We start from the raw sequence: 26,257 nt of genomic DNA on the forward strand, positions 1-26,257 counted from the left end.
AGCCTGCCAGGCTCCTCTGTAAACGGGATTTTCCAGGCAAGAATACTGGAGTGGGTTGCTATTTCCTTCTCTAGGGGATCTCCCAGACCCAGGGATCAAATGCAGTGTTCTGTGTTGGCAGACAGATCCTTTACCACTGAGCCACCTAGGAAGTTCAGCCTTCAATCGTACCCCTTTCCAAACCAACAGTGCATCACCGCCAGTCCCAAGACAGTCACCCAGATCATCAATGAATGACCAACAGCAAACGAACATCACTGTCACCACCCAACTTCAAACGATGACCAGCTGCCATTATTCTAGAGATCAACCCTCCAGCGGAAAACAAGCAACCACCAGCCACCATTATTGAACACTAGCTGGCACTAAAAGCAGCCATCACTGCCACCACCACACCACCAACATGGGACAACGGACAGCAATGACCACCATCATGAACAATGACATCAACAGCCCAATTCTTCTACAGGAACCAAGAATGAAGCCACATCCATCCATCACCATGGCTAACTCCCACCGTGAATATGGCTTCTGCGGTGTATGGAGCACATTATGTGCTCTGTGAAGCACTTGACGAACATCATTTCACTGAATCTTTCAACACCTCTTTCTGGCATCCAGCATTCCTCCAGAAAGATGTCAGCACCTCTAGACAGAGGTATTAACCTCATGGATAAATTCCACTCTTTTTTTTTTTTTTAATTCATGATCCTTTTGGGTGAGTTTCTCCCTTCCCAGACCCAGTTGGCCAAGGAGATCATTGACTCAGCATTTCACATGGTTTCCTTGGGAGGGGTTGCTTTTCTCTGAAGTAGCAAATTATTTCCTGTGCTTCTTTGATCAAGGAGTCTTCCTGGCCTGGCTCTGTCTTGGAAGGGCTTCTGTCTCAAGCCCAGAGCTCTAGTTGATGGTTTGCTTGCCGGTTAACCAGAGGGGTCCGTGGCCCGTGGTGCCCCATTTATCACTGGCTTTCTGAAATAGGGTGATCTCACAACCCCTGCCTCCACATTGCGGCAACTGCCAGCAACTCTGCAGTTGTCACTTTTAGCTCTGTGACTGACCCCAGCCACACGCCCTCATGGACAGATTGACAAAAAATGAAAGCTGAAGTGGCTTGCAGAGCCATGGAACTTTGGCTGCGGGGGACGGAGGTGTGACATTTATAGCCAGCCAAGTCTCCTCTTCATGCGTGTGACATGATGCTACTGGATCTAGACCGAGGACCATGACCATCTCCACAGCCTTATCACCACAGTCATCATCAGACCTCAGTCTCAGCAGGTGGTGAGGCTTCTGGGTGTAGTGTTTTTTCCCTGCTGTCCTCCAGCAGAAGGAACCCGTGGTGGTGTGGAATGTTTCATCTCACCCATTCCCGCTTCTGTGATGACTACTGCCAAACCACCCTGTCACCCACACTGGGATGCCGGCATGCCACCATCATGGCAACCCACCACCCATTTGACCCAGCTTTCTCTCCCAACTCTGGTGGACTCACAGAGGCTGGATCCCAAGACCCTCTGAAGGTTCCAATGGAGAGGAGCCCCCAAACACCTTCCACATCCTGAGAGACTTCCAAATATGATGTGTGGGAACTGAGACCCGCAGAGGGGGAAGTGACTGGCCCAAGGCCACACGGAGATGAGGCACCAAACTCGACTAGGAACTGGGTTCCCCACGCCCCAGAAAAGGGGTTTGTCCCTGCACCTGCAGGCACTGTGTGAGCCTTCAAAACCACCTTCTGTCCTCCGGTTACTGCTCCATCCTTGGTGCCCCATCCCCACCCTGGCATCTTGTCCACCATCCAGTGGGAGCTTGGTGCCCGGTGTGGGATGCTTGGAGCACCTGAGCTGTACTGCAGAATCCCGAAGGGTCTGCTGTGCCCATTCCCATGGCCCCACTTTCTGGTGGTGGCCTCTAGGCACTTCCATCTGACTCGTGCCCCCGACTGCTGCACTTCAGGGCCCACCCTGAATGACTTACCATGGTAGGGGCTGGTGTCTGGGTCCCTGGGGAGGTGCCTGGAGGGGTCGTGGAAGGGGTGCAGGCTCAGGAAGCTCCTGGGGGCGGCTCGGGCATGGCCCTGCTCCTGCTCCTCCGGCAGACTCCCGGCCCTAGTTCCTCTTACAACAGCCCCCTTCTCACTTCCTTTGGCGGGAGGGGCCCGCGGCTACCGGGGAGGGAAGCTGAGCCTGGGGGCGGGGAGAGCGCCCAGACTGGCCCGAGGGAGCTGCTGGTCTGGAGCCCAGAGCCCGAAGGGAGAGGTTAAGGATGGAAGGCAGCAGCTGCCAGACCCCAGGAAACCGAGTCTCCAACTCCCTCGCGCCCCCCGCCCCGCCCCGCTCCCCGCGGGACGCGGCTGCAGCAGGCGGGACAAGGATCCGTTGGCTGCGGACTGATTGCTCTGTCCTGGGCTGCTTAGGAGTCTTCCAGACCCACTTGAGATGTGTATCTGCTCTGGGCATCCCTGGGCAAACTCTCACTTCCGAAGCCGCTTCCGCTGGTCCTTCTTCCAGGAGGGCCCTTGGGAATCAGGTGCGTTTCTGCCAGGGGAGTGGAGGGTCCCGAGAGCCAGGGGCATTTGGAAGGTCCCAGACTTTGAATGTTACGTCTAGAATTAATGACTGCACCCGCCGCCCCAGCTCTCTTCATTTTCTCATCCTAAAACGGCGGCGGTGGGGCTGGGGATCCTGCCGGGAGCGCCTGGCGCGCACATCAGTATTAGTCGCTCAGTCGTGTCTTTGTGACCCCATGGACTGTAGCCCGCCAGGCCTCTCTGTCCATGGGATTTCCCAGGCAAGAACACTGGAGTGTGTTGCCATGCCCTCCTCCAGGGGATCTTCCCAACGCAGGGATCGAACCCGGGTCTCCAGCATTGCCGTCAGATTCTTGACCGTCTGAGCCACCAAGGAAGCACATGACATCCATCAAATGATGGCCCATCTTCTGATGTTTGGGAGACCAGTAGGCCGTGTGCTGGTCTCCTCCTGACGTTTGAGGAAATGGCATTTCCCAGAGGCTGTCGTCTGCCACACACAGTGGGGAAGTGGCGGAGGCAGAAACAGACCCTGGGAGAACCTGGCAGGAAGGCCTGCACACCCGGGTATCCCCGCGCTCCAGGCCACACACCGCATCCTGCGCGGAGACTGGAGTGCCGCGGCGCCCCCTAGTGGCCACATCTGGGGAGCAGCCCGTTTCTCAACCGATGGGCTTGGTGCCTGCAAACCTCAGCAATGTCTCCAGGGCACTAGAAGTGAACAGTCAGGTCGACACCCCCGCCCCCCACCTTGTTGAGGGCGTCAGGGGAGGCTTCTGGGAGGAGGCGACTTTTTTTGCTGAGACCGCGAAGTGAGCTGGAGTTAACCAGGTGAAGGGGGAACGGGAGGGTACACCTGGCAGAGGAAAACAGCTCTAGCAAAGGCCTTAAGATGGGAAGATGGGGACTCTGAGGAAATTTCAGGAGTCCAGGGCGGCTGGAGATGGCAGAGTCACAGGGAGTGTGGTGGCTGGGGTAACAGGTGCCAGATTGCGTTGCTTTGAGAGTCTCTAAGAGACGCTGTATTAAAAAAAAAAAAAAGATTATTTTAGGTTCTGTTGGGTCTTCTTTGCTGCACCCTGCTTCCTCTAGTTGCGGCGAGTGGGGGCTATTCTTCCTTATTGCGTGTGGGCTTGTCATTGCGGTAGCTTCTCTTGCAGAGTATGGGGCTGGTCCGCTTCTGTAGTTGCAGCACACAGACTCTAGCCCGGGCTCAGGAATTGTGGTGCACGGGGTTAGTTGGCCCACGGGCATGTGTAATCTTCCCGGACCAGGGATCTAACCTGTGTCCCCTGCATTGGCAGGCGGACGCTCAACTACTGGACCACCAAGGAAGTCCAAGAAGCAACTGTATTTTTGACCTAAGGTTACTGGGCTCTAGTCTGTATTGGTACAAGTCCCCTTTGGGCTGTTGGGGCCGACCTGTGAGGGGGTGTGGCCGCTTCCAGGGCGGGGGGATAATTGGATGGGACCCATTCGCGCGCGCGCGCGCACACACACACACACACACACACACACACACAGTCGGGCACAGAAATCTACACAAGACAGAACTTTATTGATGTAGGGCTTCCTGGTGAGGGGGTGTGTGGGCCCCAGGGCAGGGCCTGTAGCACCATCATGGGGGTAGCCTGGATGACGGGGTCCCCCTGGGGCAGGTAAGGCAGAGAATGGGGTGGGTCTTCCCAGCTCTGCCTCCCGCTTCTAGCTGGTCTGGTTGGGGGCAGGGTGTCAGGGAGGTGGTGCTAATCCCCTCCCCCATAGCGGACATAGATTTCCCCCCCCCCAGCTCAGAGTGGAGGGGCAGGGCAGTGCTGGAGGGGGCAGGGCACCGGCTGACCCCCTCCCCACCCCCACTCTTCACAGTACATATTCCGATCAAAGGCGGGTGTTGTGTAGGGGGGGCTCCCTAAAGGTGGGTGGCAAGAGTTCTAGGGAGAGCAACTGTTCCAACTCAAGCTCACCCTGGAGGGGGTGGTCTCTCTGTGAACTGGGAGGTGCGCAGAGGAGGGGCCGTGGGCGTGGCCAGCCCCTCTCCATTCCCTCACCCCCTCCCCCCGCCCCCAGTCAGGAGCCCTGCAGGAGTTTCCAATAAATAACTTCCAGCTCCATCTCACCATTCACTCCCAGTTCCTGCCCCCTCGGGCTCCTTCAGGCTGGTCAGCTGCAGGCCTGGTTCCCCCCACCCCCAGCCCGCGCACATCCAGGGCTCGCTCCGAAGGCCGAGCGCCCTCTAGCGGCCCTGGCAGGTTTTGCAGCACATCTGGCGGAAGTAGGCTCTGCTGCAGAACTGAAATTTCAGCACCAGGGGGCAGTAGGCGACCTTGTTCACATCCTTGCACTCTGAAAGGGGCGGGAGAAGAGGAAGGGGAGGGGAATCTGGTCTCAGCGCCTCCCCCCTCCCCCCGTAGTGCGACCAATGGCTGCACACCGCTTCCTAGCTTCTCTGTGCCTTGGCTTCTCAGCTCTCAAAGTGGGGCTTCTAACAGTAACCATGTCACTAGGCTCTCTGGAGAATTTTGAAAGAGAGTGCAGGTCTGGGGCTTGGACACCGTGTTAAAATGACGAGAAAAGTGTTCCTTTTCCAATTACCCGTTTGGTGTATATAACCCTTGCTCGTTTCCCTTTGTCACACACTGGGGACCTTGAACTCCAGTGTGGTCCTTCCTCTTAGGGTATATGTGTATTCTGTGTTCAGGGTAACTGACAGTCTGTTCCTGACAATGGACCAGGGTTCTCACTTAGCAGTCACTGACGTATGACAGAGCCTGGGCTAATACAGAGCTTCACGTGGATTTAGTCTCTCTCCTTAAGGTGGTATGGAGAAGGCACTGGTGACCCACTCTGGTACTCTTGCCTGGAAAATCCCATGGACGAAGGAGCCTGGTAGGCTGCAGTCCATGGGGTCGCTAAGAGTCGGACACGACTTGAGCGACTTCACTTTCATTTTTCACTTTTATGCATTGGGGAAGGAAATGGCAACCCACTCCAGTGTTCTTGCCTGGTGAATCCTAGGAATGGAGGAGCCTGGTGGGCTGCCGTCTATGGGGTCACACAGAGTCGGACACAATAGAAGCGACTTAGCAGCAGCAGCAGCTTAAGGTGGTATTACCTCCAGTTAATATATTAACACATACCACCACTCCTCTGCCTCTTGACAGATAAGAAAACCAAGACACAGAGATGGAAGATGAATCCAGGCAGTTTGGTCCCAGTGCCTGGAGTAAGTAACCTATAGCTGTCTATGAAATATACATTTACTTAGGTAGAAAGAGATGGGTATATTTAGAGCAGTGGTTTCCAAGGGAGGCAGTTTTGCCTCCCAGGGGATATTTGGAGATGTTTGTAAGCATTTTTCGGTTTTCACCACTGGGAGGAGGGGTACCATTGGCATCTAGCAGGGTCAGGGATGCTGAACCGTTGACAATGCACAGGGCCGCCCGCAAGACAAGGAACCTTCTGGCCCCAAACATCAATAGTGCCCGAGGCTGAGAAACTGATTGAAAGAAAAACATCAGGCAGATAATGTAGCAGATCCCTTTCATGGATCACAGCCTTGACATGGTGAAGGGATTTGCATAACAATGAAGTTATGAGCTATGCTGTGCAGAGCCACCCAAGACAGACAGGTCATGGTGAAGAGTTCTGACAAAACGTGGTCCATTAGAGGAGAAAATGGCAACCCACTCCAGTATTCTTGCTGTGAAAACCCCATGAACAGTTTGAAAAGGCAAAAAGAGGACACGGGAAATGAGCCCCCCAGATCAGAAGGTATTCAATATTCTACTGGGGAAGTGAAAGTGTTAGTCGCTGTCTTGTCCAACTCTTGTGGACTGTAGCCTGCCAGGCTCCTCTGTCCATGGAGTTTTCTAGGCAAGAATACTGGAGTAGGTTGCCATTGCCTTCTCCAGGGGATCTTCTCCACCCAGGGATCGAACCTGGGTCTGCTGCATTGCAGGCAGATTCTCTGCTAGTCAGAACCACAAGAGAAGCTCACACTGGGAAAGAATGGAGGGCAATTTTTCCATGGGGTCGCGAAGAGTCAGACACAACTTAGCGAGTGAACAACAGCAAATGTCATAGATGGAAATGAACAGGGAGGGTTAGAGTCAAGGAGGTGGTTGAAGGAATGACCTGAGTTTGGACCCCCAGAAAAATCAGGTTCCTACAACGCCTGGCACACAGTGGTACCCAATACATGTTGGCAGGCAGGAGATGATGAAAGATGGTCTGGAGGTGACAGAGAAAGGGATGTCAGTGTTTGGAGGCACCCTAGGGACAAGGGTCCCTCAGCTCTCCTAGCTATGGCATCCTCTGGACAGGGCCCTCCCAGTGCCCCTCAGCCCCCCAGCCCCACAAACCTTCCAAGCCGTCCCCCGGGGGCGCACTGTCACACTTGGCCTCGCACTGCTGTGTGGCGGGTGGCCGCAGGGCCTCGGCGCACTCGCTCGAGGGCTGCCCGGTGTGGCTGGAACAGCGCACAGGGCGCTGCTGCTGCCCGAAGCCACACTGCGCGGAGCACTGTGGGGAGTCGCCGATGAGCGGAAGCCTGGCACCGCCGCCCACCCTGCCACCCCTGCCCTGGGTCCCCGCTCGGCAGGGTGCACGCGCCTACCTCGCCCCACTCCCCCGCCACCCAGCGGGCCGGAGGGCAGCGGCGCAGGTTGCAGCGCATGGTGGCTGGTGGCTTGGTCGCGGGCTGGCAATGCGCGGGGGGCAGTGTGGCGCGGTGATCTGCGCTCTTACAGAGGACCACGCGGTGGCGGAGGCCCGGCCCGCAGCTGGGGGTGCACTGCAGTTGGGAGGGGGCGTTTCATGCTCAGTGGGCACCCTGCTCCCCGCTTGAACAAGCCGTGGGGAGGATGCTGATTCAGTGGGAATGGAGGACGGTATAGCTAACTTAGGACCAATCACGGGGGGCCCACTAGGGCCAGCGGGAGTGGGGAGGCGCCTGGGGGGGCGGCACCCGACGTGGGGCCACCCCGGCCCCTCCCTGTTCTGCCTAGGGAGTAGTGGGTGGGCTGCGGGCGGGAAGGGGCGGCTGACCTCCGACCAGTCGAGGGCGGCCCACTCCGGAGGGCAGGCAGGGCCGTGGCAGGCTTCCAGTACTGGGGGGCGCGGCTGCGGGCAAGCGCTGTCGTCCAGCGCCTTCTCCTCGGCCGCCGACACGCGGCGCTGGCACACGACGGAGCGGCTGCGCACGCCTGCATCACAACTGCGGCTGCAGCGCGACCAGTTCCCTACCACCCAGCTGTGGGGGGAGGAGCGGTCTGAGACAGTAGGCAGGGCAGCACCCTGACCTCGGGGCACTGGCAGGTCCTCCCGCCTAACAACCAGCATCCTTATGGAAACTGGCACCCGAATGCCTGCTGTTCCCACCACCCCACACCCCAAACTCAGAACATCTTTACTCTGGACCCTCACTGGGGGCAGGGAGGCACATCAGGGAGCACCACTGCTCTGAGTCTGACTCTGGGACACCCCTGTCTGCACCTTAGGGAGCCTTGACTCCTCTGACCCCAGGAGCCTGTCGCCCCGGTCCTGCAACCCCACCGGCACTCACTCAGGTGGGCAGGGCTCCGTGTTGCAGGCACGCTGCCTCTTGGGCAGCTTGCTGTGGGCGCTGCAGTGGTGGGGGGCCACGGCGGAGCTGTCCAGCTGATTCCGACACTCTACAGCCTGCACCTGGCTGCCTGGGGGCGGGTGACAGGCCCGCTCAGCCCTGCCTGGCCCAAAAGGTCAGCCTGGTGACCAGAACCTGCCCCATCCCGTCCCACTCCTGGGTCTCACCGCCTGCACACTGGGCTGAGCACTTGGTCCAGGGTGCGTAATGCCAGGAATAGGGAGGCAGTGCATCACGGGCAATGGGTGCATTGAAGCGGTAGCGGAGGGCAGGCAGTTCAGTTTGGGTCAGTACCTGGGGTCGCAGCGGTGGGGGATGGGGGGTGGGGGAGAATCAAATAGAAGCCAAGTTTGAGATCCCAAAAGGATGCTAACGTCCTCCTGCACCGTGCTCCCAGCCCTGCCGTTACCATGATGATGAGAGATGCATTAATGGGTCCTAGGGCTTCTAGGCTCTGGGTCTGATCCGGCCCTTGTCGGAGCTGAAAAGTGGTTCCGGCCAGGGGCAGGCGGTGGGGCTGGGGGGTCCCAGGCAGCCCCTCCAGCAGCAGGGACTCCTGGTCTCCCTTCAGGGCTGGGGGACAGCAAAGAGGTCAGAATTCCAGCCACACTGATACCCCCGCTAACCCCAGTCCTCATTCCCCCACCTCTGGCTCACCCAGGTGACTCAGGGAGAGGTTCAAGTCCTGGATGAAAATGTGGACGGAGCCTTTGGGGATCCAGACGACTTCCTCATACCCTGGAGAGGGGAGTTCAGGTGTCACAGGCTTGGTCTGTCCCTGTACCTGCCTGCCCACCCCACCCCCCACTCCTGGTCCCTGATGACAGCAGGTAACCATTACTGTGCTAAGCGCTTACAGAGAGGCCCACTGTGTCTCTGGCTCTGTTAAGTAGACACGTCATCATACCCACTTTACAGATGACAAAACTGAGGCTCAAAGAGATGAAACAGCTTGCCTAGGTTTTATAGCTAGGAAGTGGTTCAGCTGGGATTTGACCTCCAACTTTCTTACCTCTCAAACCACTAAAATGGTCCAACCCACCCCCACCCTAAGACAAGCAGCAGGACTGAGCTTTGGGCAGAGGGAAGGGGGTACCATGGGGTTCCTGAGCCATATACGGTGACTTGATGGTTTTAGCAGTCAGAGTCAGGTTGCAGTGGGCTCCATCACTTATGACCTGGATGATCTTGGGCCCCTGTGGACCCTCTATCCTTGCCCACCTGCATCCCCCATGCATACTGGTTTAACTGCCTGTCCCCTGGACGCCACACTTGGGCTTCAGTGGCTGTTTGGGCCCCTAACACTTTCCCACTCTCACCGCCCCCCAAACACTCCCTGGGGTCTCTTTCCTTCAGCCCAAGGCTGGGAAGCCCTCGACTTACCACACCCTGCAGCTACCCTTGCCCCTAGTAAGCTTTGTGGTCTGGCACAGACAGCCCCTCAGTCCCCTTGGAGAGTCATGCTCCTGGCTCCTCAAGATGGCATGAGACCCTCAGGATGGGGCATGGGAGAGATTTAGGTACCCACCCCCTGGGATGCTTTCAATGTGAAGGTTTAGGCACCAGAGCCCAAGCCAGTTCCTGACTGTGACCTGGGGCACTACTCCTGAATCTTTTGGGGTGAACTGTGCCCCCAGCTGCCAAATGGGGGAGTGTAGGAGAGAAGCTGGGGTCTCTCACCAGTCCCAAGCAAGGCTGGGCTGAAGACCCCCTCAATGGTCTCGCAGGCACTCCCGTCACCCCCGCACACTCGGCACTTGTCCTCTCGTAGGTCGGAGCCCAGGACGCGGTCACAACCTACGTGCTGGGAAGGGCAGTGGTGGGGGAGGGGGTGTCAGGGAGCCGCCTCCCACCTCCAGCCACCCGCCTCCCCTGCCCTCTCTCTGGGAGTCCCCTCCACCTTGCACTCGCCGCTGACACAAATGTCCACTGTGTCCGGGCGGCAGGGAGTCCCGTCCACCACAGCTGCTGCCCTCTCCGTGTAGAAGTTGAAGCCTTCTGCTAGGCATGTGAGAGAGCAGGCCTTCACGCCCCCTGGGGGGCACAGCCCCATTAGACCAAAGGCCAGACCCCAGACCCAACGAGGATGGGCAGGTTGAGCAGAGGAAGTGGGGTCCCCGCTGTATAGTCCAGGCACTCATGGGCACTCTGGTTCCTTGGGAGAGGGGCTGCTCAAGACAAAACCCATGATCCTGCCTCCACCTGCAGCTGTCCCCCTCCACTCCACGACCTTCTCAGTTCCCTGCTCACCTCCCCGGTATGTCTTCCATGTGTAGAATTTTCCACGAAAGGGGACGCTGTCAAATTCAGAGCACTGCATTTCCCTGAAGTCCTGGGAGCCTGGGGGACAGTCCTGGGGGGCACCAGAAGGGCGAAGTCAGGAGGCCAGGTACGGAGTATGGGGGGATGTAGTTAGGGCAGAGGCCCAGAGGCTGGAGAACTCATGCTCTGAGACTGGAGGCAGGGAAGCCAGGAAGGAGGCCCGAGGGACAGGTGCCTCTGCAATGGGAGTAGGTGACTCACTCGAGTTTGTGGGCAAGCTAAGAATGACACCTGGGTTTCTGGCTTCAGACCATGGGGCCTTTCTTGAGAGAGCGGGCCTAGAAAGGAGTCAAGCACACTCTTCATGAGCGTGTGGGACTTGTGGCTGGGAGTTTTGGACAGGAGACGGTGATCCCTGGTCAGAAAGGAATGCAATGAAAACCTGGCCACTGGATTGGCAAGGAGCACAGGGTCAGCTTTGGAGCAGGGGTGGGGCTTTGGTGGGGAGTAGAATTGGGCAGTAAAGGAAGGGGCCCGTTGTGGCTGGTGCGAGATGCATCTACTGCAAATGTGTGAGCTGGAAGGAGCTGGGACCCAGGACAGGTGTGGGGAGGGCCCGGAAAGGAGCGGGTGGCCGCTGCAGGTTCCAAAGAGATGGTGGCCACCCGGTCAGAGCTCACTGGAAACTGACTTATGCCTTTCTTTCCTCGTGTCAGAGGGACCCGGCTTGAGGTCCTGGGGGAACTCGCCTCGGTGTTGCAGGAGCGGTGCCTCCGTCTCTCTCCCAGGCAGTACTTGCCCCCGATGGTCGGCCTGGAAGCGGGGGCGGACAGGAGAGAAATGGGGCAGGGGGGACGCGGGGAGGGGCCGCCCGCCTCTCCTGCAGAAGGGCCTGAGAACTGACCTGGGGCTGTCGCAGTGTCGGCTGGAGGAGGACACGCCGCCACCGCACGTCCGGCTGCAGTCACCCCACGGGGTCCACGGGCCCCAGGCGCCGTCCACGCCCTCCGGCCTCGACCCGAAGGGGACGCAGACCCGCTTGTAGCACCACTGCGGGTGGGATGATGAGGCAGGTGAGTCGGACTCTGCAGTCTCGAGGCCTTGGCGATCATTCCCACCCCCTCCCCAGGCCCACAGCTGGAGCTCTAAGCCCTCGGGGGGTGGGGCGAAAGGGGGAGGATGGAGGTGGGGTCCGTAGACCTGGATAGTACAGGGTAATGTGGGGGCGTGGCCTAAGCACAGTCCCCAGCAGTGGGTGGAGCTAGTATTGGGCCAAGCATGCAGGGAGTAGCCTGGGAGGGGTGTGGCCTCGGGCAGGGGGCGGGACCTGCAGGCAGTGGGCGTGGCCAAAGCCGATGGCGGGCCCCGGCGGTGGCCCAGGCCGGTCGAGGCTCACCCCCTTGTCGATGGTGTGTGTTTGGCACAACGTGCCCTCGGCGGCCGGGATGCTGTTGGTGATGCACCGGTTGCTCTTGCTCAGACACCACAACTCGCTGCAGACCTCCTGCGGGCCAAGGTGCCCGCTCAGGCTCGGACCCTCCCTCCCACCTTCCTTGGGAGAACCCAGGCGACCCGCTCAGTGGGGCTCCAGCCTTCCTTTCCTGGGTTTCTTTTTGCAACTACTGGCAGGGTATAGGAAGGGACCTCTTCTCGGGCTATAAGCAGCTCTTATCAAACACCTAGTGAAAGTGAAAGTCGCTCAGTCGGGTCCGACTCTTCACGACCCCATGCACTATACATACAGTCCATGGAATTCTCCAGGCCAGAATACTGGAGTGGGTAGCCTTTCCCTTCTCCAGAGGATCTTCTCAACCCAGGGATCAAACCCAGGTCTCCATCATTGCAGGCAGATTATTTACCAGCTGAGCTACAAGGGAAGTCCTATCGAACACCTAGGAGACCCTCAAACTCCCTTAGGCACTATACTCTCCATTTTACTGTGGGAAAACCAAGGATCAGAGAGGTAGGGTCATTTGCTAGAGGTCATACAGCTACTAAGGAGGCAATCTGGATTCTATCCCAGAACTTTAATCGATAGCTGGGTCTACGATCTAATCCCTCTGTAGTTCAGCCCCTTCTTTAGTAGCTAAGTCCTGTCCCACCCTTGCGACCCCATGGATTGTAGCCCAAGCCCATGGATTGGGCTTCCCAGATGGCACTAGCGGTAAAAACCCTGCCTGCCAATGCAGGTTAGATGTGAGAGACACAGGTTCGATCCCTAGGTTGGTAAGATCCCCTAGAGAAGGGCATGGCAATCCACTCCAGTATTCTTGCCTGGAGAATCCCATGGGCAGAGGAGCCTGGCAGGCTGCAGTCCACGGGTTCACAAATAGTTGGACACAACTGAAGTGACTTAGCACACAGGCCCTTCTATGCATGGGATTTCTGGGCAAGAATACTGGAGTGGGTTGCCATTTCCTTCCCCAGGGGATCTTTTTGGGAGTTCAACCCCTGGCACTTCCCAAATTTCTAGAAGGAAACTTGGGACCGGCTGAGGAATAAGGAGGAAGGATGCTGGATTTCTTTTTAGAGTGGGCAAAGCAGCCCACCTCAAGAGCTGTGGTTCTGAAAAATCCAGGCTTGATGATGGCTCAGGTCAAGGGCCCCAGCTCTAACTTTTTATTCCCCCAGCAGGTGGTTCTTATTGTTTCCCCAACCTAAACTGGCGAAGCTCCTCAAAGTTTTAATCTATGGAAGGTTGAGAGGGGATAAGGCCAGGCTAGGTCTGTGTGGAAAGCTGCTCTAGTTCTCCCAGTGAAAAATCAGCCCATCTTCTTCCTGAGTCTTACTTGGGCTGGCCCAGACCCTGGCAACCCACTCTGGTACTCTTGCCTGAAAAATCCCATGGACAGAGGAGCCTGGTGGGCTACAGTCCAAAGGGTCACAAAGAGTTGGACACGACTGAGTGACTAAACACACAACACAAAGACTCTGGCAGCAGGTCCTGTCCATGGCAGGAAGCTGGATCAGTCCCAGGGAGCCATTCTGACCCTTTAGGTCCAGGTTAATTAATATCCCTGGACAAGCTTTACTGGGTTCAGGTGTGGCCAAATCTGACCTTCTAGCCTACATCCTGTTCATTTCCTAGAGTCTTGCCTCTGAGATGTGGAAATCCTTCTTGCCTCATTTTACAATCACATGTAATCTTCTCTTCGAACCTGATCCTCCTAAGCTTTGAAGATTTGGGATTGGACCCATCAATGGCTGTAGGAAGGGACATTTCCTGTGTCAGCCTCTGAGACAACTGCACACATATGAGAAGCTTACAAGGTGGTCCTCAAACTTGCTCCCTCAAAGGATACTCTCATCTTAAAGACTCAGCCTGGGGCTTCTCTGGTGGCTCAGTGGTAAAGAATCTGCCTGCCAATGCAGAAGTCATGGGTTCAATCCCTAGTCTGGGAAGATCCAACATGCCTCGGGACAACTAAGCCAGTGTGCCGCAACTATTGTTCCCGGGAGCCGCAACTTCTGAGTCTGTGTGCAGCAATCACTGAAGCCCATTCACCCTAGAGCCTGTGCTCTACAACAAGAGAAACTCCTTTAATGAGAATCCTGGGCACTGTGACAAAGAGTAGCGCCCGCTCACTGCAACTACAGAAAACCCCGCACAGCAATGAAGGCTCAGCACAGCCAAAAATAAATAAATAAATAAATAAAATTATTAAAAAAAAAAAAAAAAAAAAACACCTCAGCCTGGTTTTCTGGCTTCACTTGGGTTATATTCTCCTGGCCATTTGTTAAAATATGACAGATCCCACTTCTGACACCTCTTAAAGAGAACTGCCTAGTCTAGCTCTGCTCATCCTCCTTTCCACAAGGACGTGCCATGGTCTGTAAGAAATGAGCCCTGGGTCTCATTTAACTCTGGGAGACTTTAACTCCACCACTGATTTGCAACACATCCCCCCTCTCTGGGCCTTGTCTGTAAGATGGGCCTTGCCTACATATGCCTGACAGGCATGTGATGACAGAGTCAGTATGAAAGAGCTTGCACAAACATCTTGTTACAGAGTGATAAAGGCCGCGACTACCTCTGGACCATGCCTCAGGTCCAGCTCTTTACACATATTAACTGAGTTACATGTAGTCCATTATTTATCCCTTTGCCAGGAGGACCCAGAAGATGTTCCTTGGAAAAATAAAAGGAAAAGTCTATGCAACATACAACCAGCAGTGGTCTGTGCTTGATAATCTGGCACTTCCTCCACCTCCCTACCTCATTATAAACTTTGGATTCAGAAAAAAACCTCGACTCAAATCCTGGCTCCACCATGTTCTTGAACTGTGACTTTGGGTAAGGCCTTCTTCCTATTCCTCAGTCCGTCCCCCCCGCAATGTGTGGCTGTCAGGATTGTCAGGAGTTTAACTGAGATGATAGGTATGGCATGCTGGACCTCTAGTGGGCATTCAGTAAGTGTCTGCCATCACCGTCACAGTTAGGACCCCTGGGACACAGCAGAGGCTCAAGTGGCTTCTGAATTCTTTAGGAATTCACTAGAGGGAGCCAAGCTGGGTGGAGTGGGGTGGCAAGAGTGGGTTAAATATAAACGGATCAAGGGGCTTCCCTGGTGGTACAGTGGTTGAGAATCTGCCTGCCAACGCGGGAGACACGGGTTTGATCTCTGGTCTGGGAAGATCCCATGTGGCAGCTAAGCCTGTGCGCGCAACAACTACTGAGCCACCATTCTAGAGCCTGGGAACCACAGCTACTGAAGCCCATGTGCCTAGAGCCTGTGCTCTGCAACAAGAGAAGCCACTGGAACGAAAAGCTCACACACTGCAACGAAGAGTAGCCCCCGCTTTCTGCAACTAGAGGAAGCTTGCACACAGCAACAAAGATCTGGCACGGCCAAAAATAGCTAAATAAGTAAATAAAATAAATCTTTAAAAAGATTTAATGGATTGAGGGTTTCTTTCCCTGTCTCGCACTGGAATAAAGTGAGGGCTTTTAACACCTCCCTGCTCCCTGTTTGGAGTTGACACAGCCTCAGCTTGGACATTCAAACTGATCTTTTTGAGTCTTGAAGATGTGAAGGGCTGCGGCTGGGCTATTTGGGGTGAGCCTGTAACGAGTTGGGGAGCATGTTCAGGGAATTGGGGAAGATGGGCAGGGGAGGGGCAGGCCCTAGATGAGCCGGGGGTCCCTGGTGGCTGAAGAGGGAAGCCAGTGGGGCACCAGTTTCCTGGGAGGAGCTGGGAGGGCACCCCCAGCTCGCTTCTCTTTGGGTGGATGGGGCTTTGGGAGCTGAGCCTAAGCCTCAAGAAAGAGTGGGGCGTGATCAGGAGGCTCAGAGCTTGTCCAGCTAAGGACTGGGGCCAAGAGATCTTGTGAACCAGTCAGCGGGGGATGCAGGGAATGAAGACAGGGTGTCCCTGGAAGCCTTTGTCCCATTTTTTTGCCAAGTGGGGAAGATGGTTCATCCCCTGGGAAACTATTTCCACCAAGTCTGGATGTTTGGTTAAAAATGGCCCCGTTAGGGATCTTGGGACTTTGGTCCTGCTGCAACAGAAGGGGTATCCCCCAGGTTCTCCCCAGCTCAGCCCCCAAAACAGGGGTCTGGAGAAGCAAGGGGATCCCATTCTTGTCCTTGAGCACTGAGATTGCGTATGACATTTGTATAACCCTCCCATCCATCTCTGTCCCTGAACCCGCCACTGAGGCTCACATCCCTTCCCAGCTCTCCCATCCCCACCCCCTTTCCCCACCCCACCCCTGACCCTGGTGGTGGTGGGCCCCCTCCCCTCCCAGGAAGGAAAGCAGGAAGGCTCTCTCTACCCCGTATTTACACTGACGCGATTTGACTCCATGCTGGAAGCGGCACTGCTCATCCGCGTCGTAGGCCTGGCCAGGGGCCACGGTTGGGTACACGAAGTCCTGTCTGGGGGGCCGGTTGTTCAGGCAGAGCCCCAGGCCTGAGCTGTGGAGAGAAGAGTGCGGCTGTCACACTGGAGGGCTGCAGGCCAAGCACACAGGGGCCCTGGGGAGCAGCCCTGAGCGTATCCCCCTCCTCGGAGGCAGCCCCTCTCCCCGCAACATGAGTGTGAGACCCTGGGCGGGATGGGCAGGCGGGCGGGCAGATCCTCACTCCAGAAAGCTGGTGATGTAGTCGCGGCTACAGGAGGACCACACGAACGGGTTGGTCTTCATGGTGATGTGAGCCGCCATGAGCTTTGCTGGGTCCTGGCCACGGGCCCCGCAGCTGTTGCCCACGCCGTCGTGGTTCATGCCAAACCTGGGGACAGGGCCAGTGAGCAGCTCCACCAGGTGCCGGGCGACACTCCCTGCTCCTCCTGCCCGCCGCCTCCCGTGTCCCCGGCCTCACGTGTGTCCGATCTCGTGGGCGATGGTGAACGCCGTGGCCAGGCCGATATCTTCGTTAATGCTACAGCTTCTCTCTCGCTCGCACATGCCGCCCACAGGGGCCAGGCCTGGGGAATGGGCGTGGGGGTGGGGCGGGGCTGGGGGCTCAGGGCTGTGTCTGTCGGCTCTGTCCACTCTGCCAGGTCCCCACCCCCACCGGGGCCAGTGTCACCCAGCCCACTGCCTTCAGAGGTGCCTGAAACCCAGGGGACCCGGGTACCTAGTGTGCCGCAGGGTTTGTTCTTGTAGATGCAGATGTCATAGCTGTGGGAGGAGACGGAGGAGTCAGGAGGCTGGGCTGCCTCCCTAAGGGCCGCCCTCCCTCAACCCTCTCACGGTTGAGTCCTGCCCCTGAACCGAAACCTCATGCTCTTCTCCCAGCCAGCCTTGGAGATGCTGGGGTGCACGAGTGGCCGACTGAACAAAGGACAGAGTGAGGGATGCGTCAAGTGCCCAAATAGATCCCCACCTGCCTCCCCACATTCTCAGGCTTGCAGCAGCCCCTCCCCTTCCCTGGCTCCCCGACAGGGCGACTGGACAGTCCTGGTCTCTCCCATCTCCCAGCAGAAGTGACCTCTGCTTGGACCTGGGCAATCCCCTGGACCATTTGCTCCTCCCCCGGCCCCCTCCCCAACAGAAGGCGCCCCCCGGAGCCTTCCTTGCCCCTCACCGCGTGATGAGCACTGCCGTGTCATGGTTGGCCACACCGTTCTCCGGAATGGCATTGCCATGGCCGCTGCGGTTCACGATGGACTTCTGCCACTTACAAAAGCTGTCCAGGGACTTCCCGGCGTGGTGGGTAATCTCCAGGGTGGGCTGAGGATGGACAGAGTGAGGTACGCGGGTACCAGCCACCCGGGGGCAACGCAGGCAGTGCTGAATTCTGTGGTGGTGGAAGGTGGGGGAACCTCCCCCCACCCCCGCACCTGGTCCTCTGTGAGCAGGATGAGGCGTGTTACCAGGATATTAACGATGTTTCCCAGACTCGAGTCCTGGAAAAGTTTGGCAACCTGACCTCCAAGAAACAAGAGAGACCGAGTCTTAAGAGGGGCCCAGAATAGGAAACAAAAAGAAATGAGGACAACAGCTTGTATCAATCAAGAGCCTACTGAGTGCTGGGGCTCAGGCTATGCCTGCCGCCCAGATCTTCACAGTAGATATTAGTATTCCCATTTTACAGATAAGCCACCCGATGCTCAGAGAGGTCAGGACGCACAGCTAGTAGGTGCTGAAAGTGGAACTCCAGTCTGGCTAAGCCTTCCTGCTAGCGTTTGTCTTTCTGACTCAAACCCCCAGCTCAGCCTGTCTACTTGTCCTCCATCCTCGAGGCCCACCCAATAGCTGTCTCTGCCCAGAGGCGGCCTGAAAGATGTGCACATCTGGCCTCATTCCATACTGTCTGAAGGCACCGATTTGAGCATCACCACTGGAAAGTGGATGTGTGGAGGCTGGAAGCTCTGGAGCCAGTGGTCAGAGGGGAGGTGGATGACTGAGGCCACTCTGTGCAATGACCTTGAAGCCCTGAGCCATCACCATCCCATGTGGAAACTCCCCAGAAACCCTGGCAGGTTTGAGGAAACTTGGAAGCCCAAGGAAGGGAGGCAGAGCCTGGGCAGAAACCAGTGGGGTTAGGCATGATATTATGTCTACATAATAGGTCATCTGTCTGTGCTAAACTTTCTCTCTTCCCTTTTTGCTTCAGTGGAACAACAGCATCACTCATCAAACCCTGACTACATGCCAAGTTGTCTAGCTGTCTTCCCTCCCACCACAGCTTTGTGACAGGTACTATTAGAATCCCATTTTACAGAGGCGGGAACTGAGGCTCAGAAAGGTCCAGAGTCTTGATCAAGATCCAAGACGGGCACCAACTCTGAGTGTGAGTCAGCCAGCTCATCTTGTATGAATTTACAGGAAGGTGCTCGGGTGAGCCCTGCATGCAGAGAGACGCACGCCCATAAGTGTACTGCTAACCTCAACAAGTACCTGCAAGCTGCCTGTTTAATTTTATACAGTAAACAATTATAGGGTAAGTACTATGAGTTAGGTGTATGGTGAGCACTTTAGCAATTCACTGTATCCACGTAGCCTTATGAAGTTGGTACTATGATTAAACCCATTTTACAGGTGCGTAATCCAAGGCAGAGAGGCAAAGTAGCTTGCCCAAGGGCACACAGTCAAAGATTGGCAAAGCTGAGACTTAAGGCCAGGTTGGCTAGCTCCTGAGTTCATGCTCCTAACCACTGTGCTAGGCTACTTTCACTAACAGGCTTTCTTTCTGAGTCACCCTGTCCCCTTCCCATTCTGTTTCACTGGCATTTGATCAGTGATGGGGGGGATGGTGACAGCCCTTTTCCTGACTCTGGAGGTGGGCTCCACATTTTTGGGGGTCCATGTCCAGGGAGGGGGAGGCACTTACAATGTTCATGATGGCCAGCACGTACTGTTCCACATCCCGGCGTCCGTGGTAGGCCACCATCATCTTGTCAGCCACCACCAAGGTCTCCACGTAGCGCTCTCGGCTGACGGAGCGCTTCAGGCCTGGTTGGCCACGCTCTGTTTCATTCCCGAGGGGCCGGGCAGGTGGCGGTTTCAGGGTGCGCAGCCACCACGGCCGCCCCTTCCACGGTTTCTCATCTGGATGGGCAATTTCTGGTCATTCTGCTGCTTTCTCTAGCTGTCCGAGTCCCTGTCTGACGGTTCATCTGCCTGTCCAACACCTCATTCTTTTGCTCTTGGTTCTACAGTGGTGAGGCTGCCCCACTGCCAAACTCATTGGTCGAACAGCCACCCAGCATCCCATGACAATTAACATGACCATGCAGCTTCCCGACAATTCTACTGCCCAAATAGAGGTGTGTAGCAGCCTGCTCTACTGCCAGAACTGTGTGCTGGTATGGCTCCCTGGCCTTCTGACTGGGCAACTTTTTACTCACCCTGCAGCCCAACTGTCTGGCTGTAGAATAATCCCCCTGCCTGACAGTCTTTTCTGATCAGCTGTCTCACTGGTCATCCAACTATGACACCACTTTTCTGTTAGTACAACCCACTGTGGTTGTGTGTCTGCCACGATATGCTACTTTGAGACTGTCAGCTATGCAACTAACAACATTCCAGTGGTCTGTATTTTCACGGACAGAGATTATTGTTTTTAGCTCTATGACTATCCTGGTGAATCACTGATGTCCAGCTGGCTCCCCTAATGGCTTAAGACAGTAAAGAATCTGCCCGCAATGTGGGAGACTTGGGTTCAATCTCTGGTTTGGGAAGATCGCCTGGAGAAGCGAATGGCTACATACTCCAGTATTCTTGGGGCTTCCCTGGTAACACAGATGGTAAAGAATCTGCCCACAATGTGGAAGACCTGGGTTTGATCCCTGGGTCGGGAAGGTTCCCCTGAAGATGGGAAAGGCTACCAACACCAGTATTCTTGCCTGGAGAATTCCATGGACTGAGCAGCTTGGCAGGCTATAGTCCATGGGGTTGCAATGAGCTGGACACGACTGAGCAACTAACACTTTACTTCCTTTCCCATCCCCTAAATATCTGGTGTTATAACTGTCCCCCTGCACATCTGGTTGTAAATCTGATCTCCCAAATGGTGGTTAAGTTCTCCTGACATTTTCCATTGTGCAACTGCTCCAGTATCTGCTACCACTATCCTGCTGCTTAACTGTCTGATCAGACGATAATCCCACAGATGGATGGTTTTACAGCACCTGGCTGGCTATCCAGCTGCCTTTCTCACTCACTGTTGGGCCATCGGACTCTGGAAGTGACAGATGGGCTTGTCCACTGCCTACTGCCCTGCTGACCGTCTGCATTGCTCCCTGCACGCAGCTGACCTTCCAGGTGGAGGGACCCCAGCATGCACCTCTATCTTGAGGCACAGGTATTGTGCCTCTGCCCAGCCCCAGACAGACAGCTGTACCTCTCACTCCACAGGCTGTGTCCAGGTGAGGGTGACGCAGAGAGGAACGCTTATATACCACGTGGGGGCCACTCTCCTCCGGTCCCCGGTGCCCCTTGGGCCCCCCTTGCAGGGGCTCGATTAAGTATTCTTCTTCATCTGCCACAATCAGGCCGTGCTGGGGGTCGGGAAAGTGGGACAGAAGGTTCGGTCAGGTTCCGGGTCCCGGGACCCCTGGGGCCCTATCTCTGTCGTTCTGATTTGATTCCGTTTTACTTGGTTTACGCTGCTACTGCCTTTTCAGTTTCTTCAGATGGGTGTTCAGCTCATTAATTTTCAGCCTGACCTAAGGCTACACATTTTCTTCTAAGTCCTGCTTTAGCTGCATCTTAAAATAGCTAATCCTCTCGGTTAGCTCAAAATGTTTCAACAACTCCCACGGAAGGGGACTTCCCTGGTGGTCCAGTAGCTAAGACTCTGCACTTCCCAGGCAGGGGACCCGGGGTCAATCCCTGGTCAGGAAACTAGATCCCACATGGAACAACTAAGAGTGTGCGTGCTGCCACTAGAGATGCGGCATGCACGATGAAGATTAAAGATCCCGTGTGCTGCAACTAAGACCTGGCACAGCTGAATAAAGACAGGAAGAAAGAGAGGGGGAAAAAAAGTTGGAATTAATAAAAACCCCTGCCACTGTGATTCCTTCTGTGACCTATATAAGTGTTTTTCTTAACTCCCAAGCTTGTAGGCGTTCCTCCCTATCTCCCAGAACCCTCCACTCACCAGGCCCCCGCAGGTGCTGATGGCCACGTGGGAGCTGCTGGCCTGGCCCTGCAGGTGGCCCGCGTAGAGGCAGTGGGGCCGGGCGGCCCTCTGCCAGGCCAGGCCTTCTCGAGTCCAGTACTCCACGGACACGTGCCCCGCCAGGAGGCGAGGGCTGTGGGTCAGGTTTAGCAGGAAGTGGGTGCTGGGTGCGGCCACCTTGTAGAAGAGACGGGACTCTGCTTGAGGTCCCGTGCCCCGACGCTGCCTCCGGGGGGCCGGGGGCGAGAAGGCCAGCAGCGCCCCGTTGTGGTCCACTCGGGTGGGGAAGGCGATCTCATAGCTGTCTAGACTGGACAGGAACTCATCTATGGGTGAGGGTCAGAGGCCTGGGGTGGGCCCCGGGAAGGAGCCCTGTGTCCTGCCTGCTTGGCTGCAGGGTGAGTGAGGCTGGCTTCAGTGGCCCCTGAATCTGGGTCACTGGCCGCAAGACTCTGGCCTCACCAACCCCAGGGCCTCCCCAGTGCCCACGATCTCCGTTCAGTTCCCACTGCCACCCCCCACCCTGGGTTGGGCCTACCTTGAGACCGGAAGGCGTGTGTGACCTCGAATGCGAGGCCCAGCCCCAGGGCGAGGGCCCAGTGGAGGATCTGGCAGGCGGGAGCCATAGAGGCCACGTGTCCACATGTCTCTCCCCAGCCCCGGCTGCTGGCAGCCCATGCAGCGCTGCCTTCCCTGTTCACAGCCTGGACAGCATCACCGGGCTCCTGGGAGGCGAAAGGGTGGGGAGCTGGGTCAGGGGGGCCTGGCCCTACTGCCGGCTGGAGCAGTGCCAAGGTCCCTTGCCAGGTGGACAAGGGCACCTGCAACCAACCCTCTTCCCAATCCAGGTTTGAAGACTCTGAACGCATCTCTAGCTCAGCAAACTCCCTCCCCTTCCCCCCACGCCCCCAGCATCCCCCTTATCCTCTTAGGACAGCTGAGGATCTGGACTCCACGAGCACCTACTATGTGCTGGCTACTGGCCAAGCACATTCATCTCCATGATAACCCTTAGGATTCATTCATCAGGTGGTGACTACATAATATAGGCTTCCCTGGTGGCTCAGGCGGTAAAGAATCTGCCTGCAATGCAAGAGACACAGGTTCAATCCTGGGTCGGGAAGATCCCCTGGAGAAGGGCATGGCAACCCACTCCAGTATTCTTGCCTGGGGAATCTCATGGACAGAGGAGCCTGGCAGGGTACAGTCCATGGATAATATGAATACAGTCTCTGCCCCACTCCCCCCTCAACCCATGGGTCTCAATCTCCCAGGAGCAAGATGACAGACCAGTAAATGAAGAGACACATGATTCAGATCAGGCCATGCTCTTTATGAGAAATAACCGAGAGGCTTGGAAGTGGAGGTGGGAGGATGAAGAGACAGGAGAGGGTGTGCCAGGTGGAGGAGCAGCAGGGGGCAAGGTCCCGGGGGCAGGGAGGAGCTTGGTGCGGACCCACGACCCTGAGGGCCAGCGCAGGAGGACCACAAGGGGAGAGGGAGACTGGCCTGGGACACATGAAGGTTGGTCAGCGTGCATTTTCAACCCAGAGGAGACCCAAGGCCAGTGCTTGGTGCCCCTCCCACCTTGGGTGAGGGGTCCTGCCTTGGGAGTCTCTGCCATGGGTAGCACCACTCACCCCACCCTGCATCCTGATCTCTGTTCCTGTGACCTCTCCTCCACCCTGCCCTTCCAGCCTGGCCCTTAGTCCCGCTTCCTCTCATTTCCGATTCTTCCTCGAAGCTTCAGGCCTGCGGGGCAGGTCTGTTTCTCCAGCATCTACCCTGGTCTGTTTCTCCAGCATCTACCCTGGGCCAGCCTGCCACAGACACCGCTCTGGGCCACCGCCCTGTGCCAAGCCCTCCACCCCCTCCTGTCTCCGCCCTCCTCCTCCTCCTCTGTGCAATTTCCCCCTTAATCACACACTGTCTTGTTTTCTTTGCAGCCTGGCCAAGTCTGAGAGTTGATCCCCAAACAGGGCAGTTCAGCTCCTGAGGGATGAAGCCAGATAGATGCTGACTTAGAAGCTGACCTCTCCCCTCTTCTGATTGGAGCCCCTCGGCCCAGCCCAGTGATGGGGAGCTCACTCTCACTCTTTGTGTTGCTCTTTTCAGACAGGCTGATGTTTACCCCAGGGGTTTCTTTTTCCCCCTCTTGTTTACCTTACGGGGGCTTCAGTTGGTGGCGCGGTGTCGAACCCTTGTGTGCGGGTCCCTCTGGGCCTCAGCGCCTCTTCTGGGAGCCTGGACAGGGTGGGAAGGGGCAGTGAGGAGAGAGGAGCTGGGGCTGCAGTTCAGGGGTCACTGAGGACACCTTCTCCCCAGCCCTGGTCAACCTCCCTTTGGCTTTCATCCTCCCTTGGTTCCTAGCCCCCGTTCCCCCAAAGTTCCCTCCTCCCCCACTTCTGTCCCCCTCTCCCACCCCACCCCCATCTCCTCTCCTATTCCATCCCTGACTAGCTCTGGGATTCAAGCCCTCCCTGTGTGGGGGTCCCTTGAGCCCCTTCCTGCCTTAACCACCTCCCCATGTCCAGGCGGCAGCATTCTCACTGCAAATGAGGCTGGAGCCCCTTGGCCTCGCCCCAGTCCTGTCTCTCCTCCTCCTCCTCCTACTCCTCGCACTGCCAGGCCTGGTACAGTCCTCACCTCATTCCTCTGAAGCTGGGCCCCTCTCCCCAACAACCTCACCCACCTCTGGTGCTTCCAGCTCAAGGGGGTGTAGTGGAGAGGGTGGAGGACCCAGCACAGGTGATGGGTGGGGTGGGGTGGGGTGTGGGGTGGGAGGAGCCTGGGAGGGTACAGGTACGAAGGGTCTACCAGGGGGAGGCCAGCATCTGTAATAGGGGGACAGCCTGTGCAGGGGGTGGGGGGTGGGGCCCATGAACAGATTGGCTGCTCTGGGGCAGGGAAGAGAGGAGGCCAGGGGACAGGTAGAGGATTCCTGGGCCTGAGCCTCTAGGGGTGGGGGCAACAGCATGTCAGCAGGGGGTCCCCCCAAGCTGCATGTGGGGGGTGATCACACGTCTGCGACTGGGTGACTTTGTGTGTGGTGTCTGCCCATGTGACCCTGCGCGCGGCTGCAGGAGTGTGTTTGTGTGTGTGTGTGTGTGTGTGTACCCAGGCCTGGCCTTCCCCCCAGCTCCTCCTCCTGGAAGGCAGGAGGGAGGTGGCCGGTGTGGGGGAGGGTGCCAGCTCGCTGGAGGCTGGGGGAGGAAATGCCGGACGGAAACCGCCTCTACGGAGACTCCATCCCATCCTGGGGATCCTGGGGGGACCCCCGCTGCTCTACATCCAGACTCCAGGGCTGAGCTGGGGGCCAGGGCCACAGAGCCTCCCTGTGGAGGCCAAGGCCGAGATGGAGGCTGCCCTGGGGCAAAGGCCAGGCAGGAGTCCCTGCCTGGAGAGGAGAGCAGACAAAGGCCCAGCCCGGAGGAGGCCGGCACCCAGGCACCCGGTGGGTACGCAGCCAGCCGCTAATTAAAGGCCCTGAGCCCCTGGCTGGAGACACCGGAGACAGACCTCCGTCTCCGAGGCCCCAGTCACCAACTCAGGGGAAGTGGGCGGCGGCCCTCCCACACCCAGACACACACACACACACACACACACATATACAGAGACTTGAGGGTGACCATACCTGTGCAGCAGGGGGACCAACAATCAGACACCCCAGACCCACAAGACAACCCCCCTACTCAGTACACACTCACACATCCCAACACCAGAGACACAACCACAGACTCCCCAGATCTGTGTGCATACACACTCATTCACACACACACCCCACAGACAGACACACACACCCGGGCCTACGTGCACAGACACGTACACACTCAGAACAGACCAGGAACACACTCACACAATCCTGCAAGCCTCGAGACCCACCAGATGTATGTACCCACAGGCGTTTACACACTCCTTACACCCTGACACACACAGGGAGACACGCCGGCAGATGTGTGCAAATACACACTCATCCGGACACTTACCCAGGAGACACTGAACTCCGTGCACACATTGGCTTACGCTCACACTTCCGCAGATACACAACACCCACATCACACATCACACACAAGTTCAAACACAGCCAGACATTCAGATTTTCACGTAGGCACACAGGCGCCGACACACGGCATTTATACAGACGTGGATATCCACATCCACACACACACACACACACACACACACACACACGCACACACGGAGCAAACAAACCCAGACAGGAGCTCCCAGGACCTCAGGGGCGCGCTGAGTGTCGCACACGCTCAGGGACATCACACACCGCTGCGGCCCCCACGGCCCGACGTCCCCCGTCCCGCGGCCCAGGGACACCCCTGGGCTGCGACGCGGACGCACAGGGTCGCCCGCAGCCCCCCGGCCCGCCGCGCCCCGCCCGCTCCGTTACCCGCGGCCGGCCGCCCGCCCGGGCCTCCGCCTGCTGTCCCGCCGCGGTCTCGCCGGCCCGCGCGCAGGAAGGGAGGGAGCGAGCGCGGCGGCGTGGCCGGGGGAGGGGGCGCGGGGACGGCACTTCCTGAGCCGCCTGCCAGGGTTATAAAAAACCCCCAAACCGCGCGCCGCCAGGACCCCGCCCGCCGCCGCCCGGCCTGGGCCGCGGGCTGGACCCGAGCCAGGGCCCCGGGAGCTCGGGCGGCCCCGCCCGGACCGGCGCCCCGCCGTGGGGGCGGGGGAGGGGTGGGGGAAGAGGGGGGTGACACAGTGGGGGCGGGGACAGTGGGCGGGGGCTGGGGGAGCGGAGGGGGCGGAGGA

General features: G+C 57.4%; 2 protein-coding genes and 1 long non-coding RNA gene across 9 annotated transcripts in view; 1 reads left to right on the forward strand and 2 right to left on the reverse strand.

The window, feature by feature from the left end:
- Positions 1 to 2,114, reverse strand: part of MYO1F (myosin IF) — a 37,726-nt gene extending 35,612 nt beyond the window's left edge. Inside the window, exon 1 of the mRNA XM_061422381.1 lies at positions 1,981 to 2,114. Coding sequence (XP_061278365.1) covers positions 1,981 to 1,983 — 3 coding nt within the window. The 5' untranslated portion in view covers positions 1,984 to 2,114. The remainder of the gene's footprint in view (positions 1 to 1,980) is intronic.
- Positions 2,115 to 2,185: 71 nt separating this feature from the next.
- Positions 2,186 to 15,327, forward strand: LOC133250771 (uncharacterized). 3 transcript variants are annotated; one of them, XR_009737414.1, is made up of 4 exons: positions 2,186 to 2,532; positions 2,832 to 3,364; positions 8,818 to 11,491; positions 13,507 to 15,327. It is a non-coding gene; the product is annotated as an uncharacterized LOC133250771 (long non-coding RNA). The 3 variants fall into 3 exon arrangements; XR_009737415.1 differs by lacking the exon at positions 2,832 to 3,364 and having other exon boundaries at positions 2,187 to 2,532; XR_009737413.1 differs by lacking the exon at positions 2,186 to 2,532 and having other exon boundaries at positions 2,539 to 3,364.
- ADAMTS10 (ADAM metallopeptidase with thrombospondin type 1 motif 10) lies at positions 4,073 to 26,007 on the reverse strand. 5 transcript variants are annotated; one of them, XM_061422379.1, is made up of 26 exons: positions 25,896 to 26,000; positions 23,657 to 23,737; positions 22,032 to 22,218; positions 21,473 to 21,819; positions 20,711 to 20,867; positions 19,199 to 19,416; positions 17,706 to 17,789; positions 17,450 to 17,595; positions 17,000 to 17,043; positions 16,742 to 16,847; positions 16,505 to 16,651; positions 16,195 to 16,336; positions 11,815 to 11,922; positions 11,323 to 11,468; positions 11,168 to 11,231; positions 10,407 to 10,509; positions 10,057 to 10,190; positions 9,837 to 9,960; positions 8,814 to 8,894; positions 8,566 to 8,729; positions 8,324 to 8,450; positions 8,097 to 8,226; positions 7,580 to 7,784; positions 7,149 to 7,325; positions 6,895 to 7,054; positions 4,073 to 4,876 (listed from the first exon to the last, which is right to left on the reverse strand). In XM_061422379.1, exons 3-26 carry the CDS (start codon positions 22,117 to 22,119, stop codon positions 4,767 to 4,769), a joined length of 3,312 nt encoding a protein of 1,103 aa, XP_061278363.1. In that variant the 5' UTR covers positions 22,120 to 22,218; positions 23,657 to 23,737; positions 25,896 to 26,000; the 3' UTR covers positions 4,073 to 4,766. The 5 variants fall into 5 exon arrangements, with proteins under 5 accessions (XP_061278363.1, XP_061278361.1, XP_061278359.1 ...); XM_061422377.1 differs by having other exon boundaries at positions 11,746 to 11,922; XM_061422375.1 differs by lacking the exon at positions 4,073 to 4,876 and adding an exon at positions 4,883 to 6,029 and having other exon boundaries at positions 11,746 to 11,922; positions 25,896 to 26,007.
- Between the last annotated feature and the right edge of the window lie 250 nt (positions 26,008 to 26,257).

The sequence above is a fragment of the Bos javanicus genome, chromosome 7 (assembly GCF_032452875.1).
Source record: "Bos javanicus breed banteng chromosome 7, ARS-OSU_banteng_1.0, whole genome shotgun sequence".
NCBI classification, from domain to species: Eukaryota; Metazoa; Chordata; class Mammalia; order Artiodactyla; family Bovidae; genus Bos; species Bos javanicus.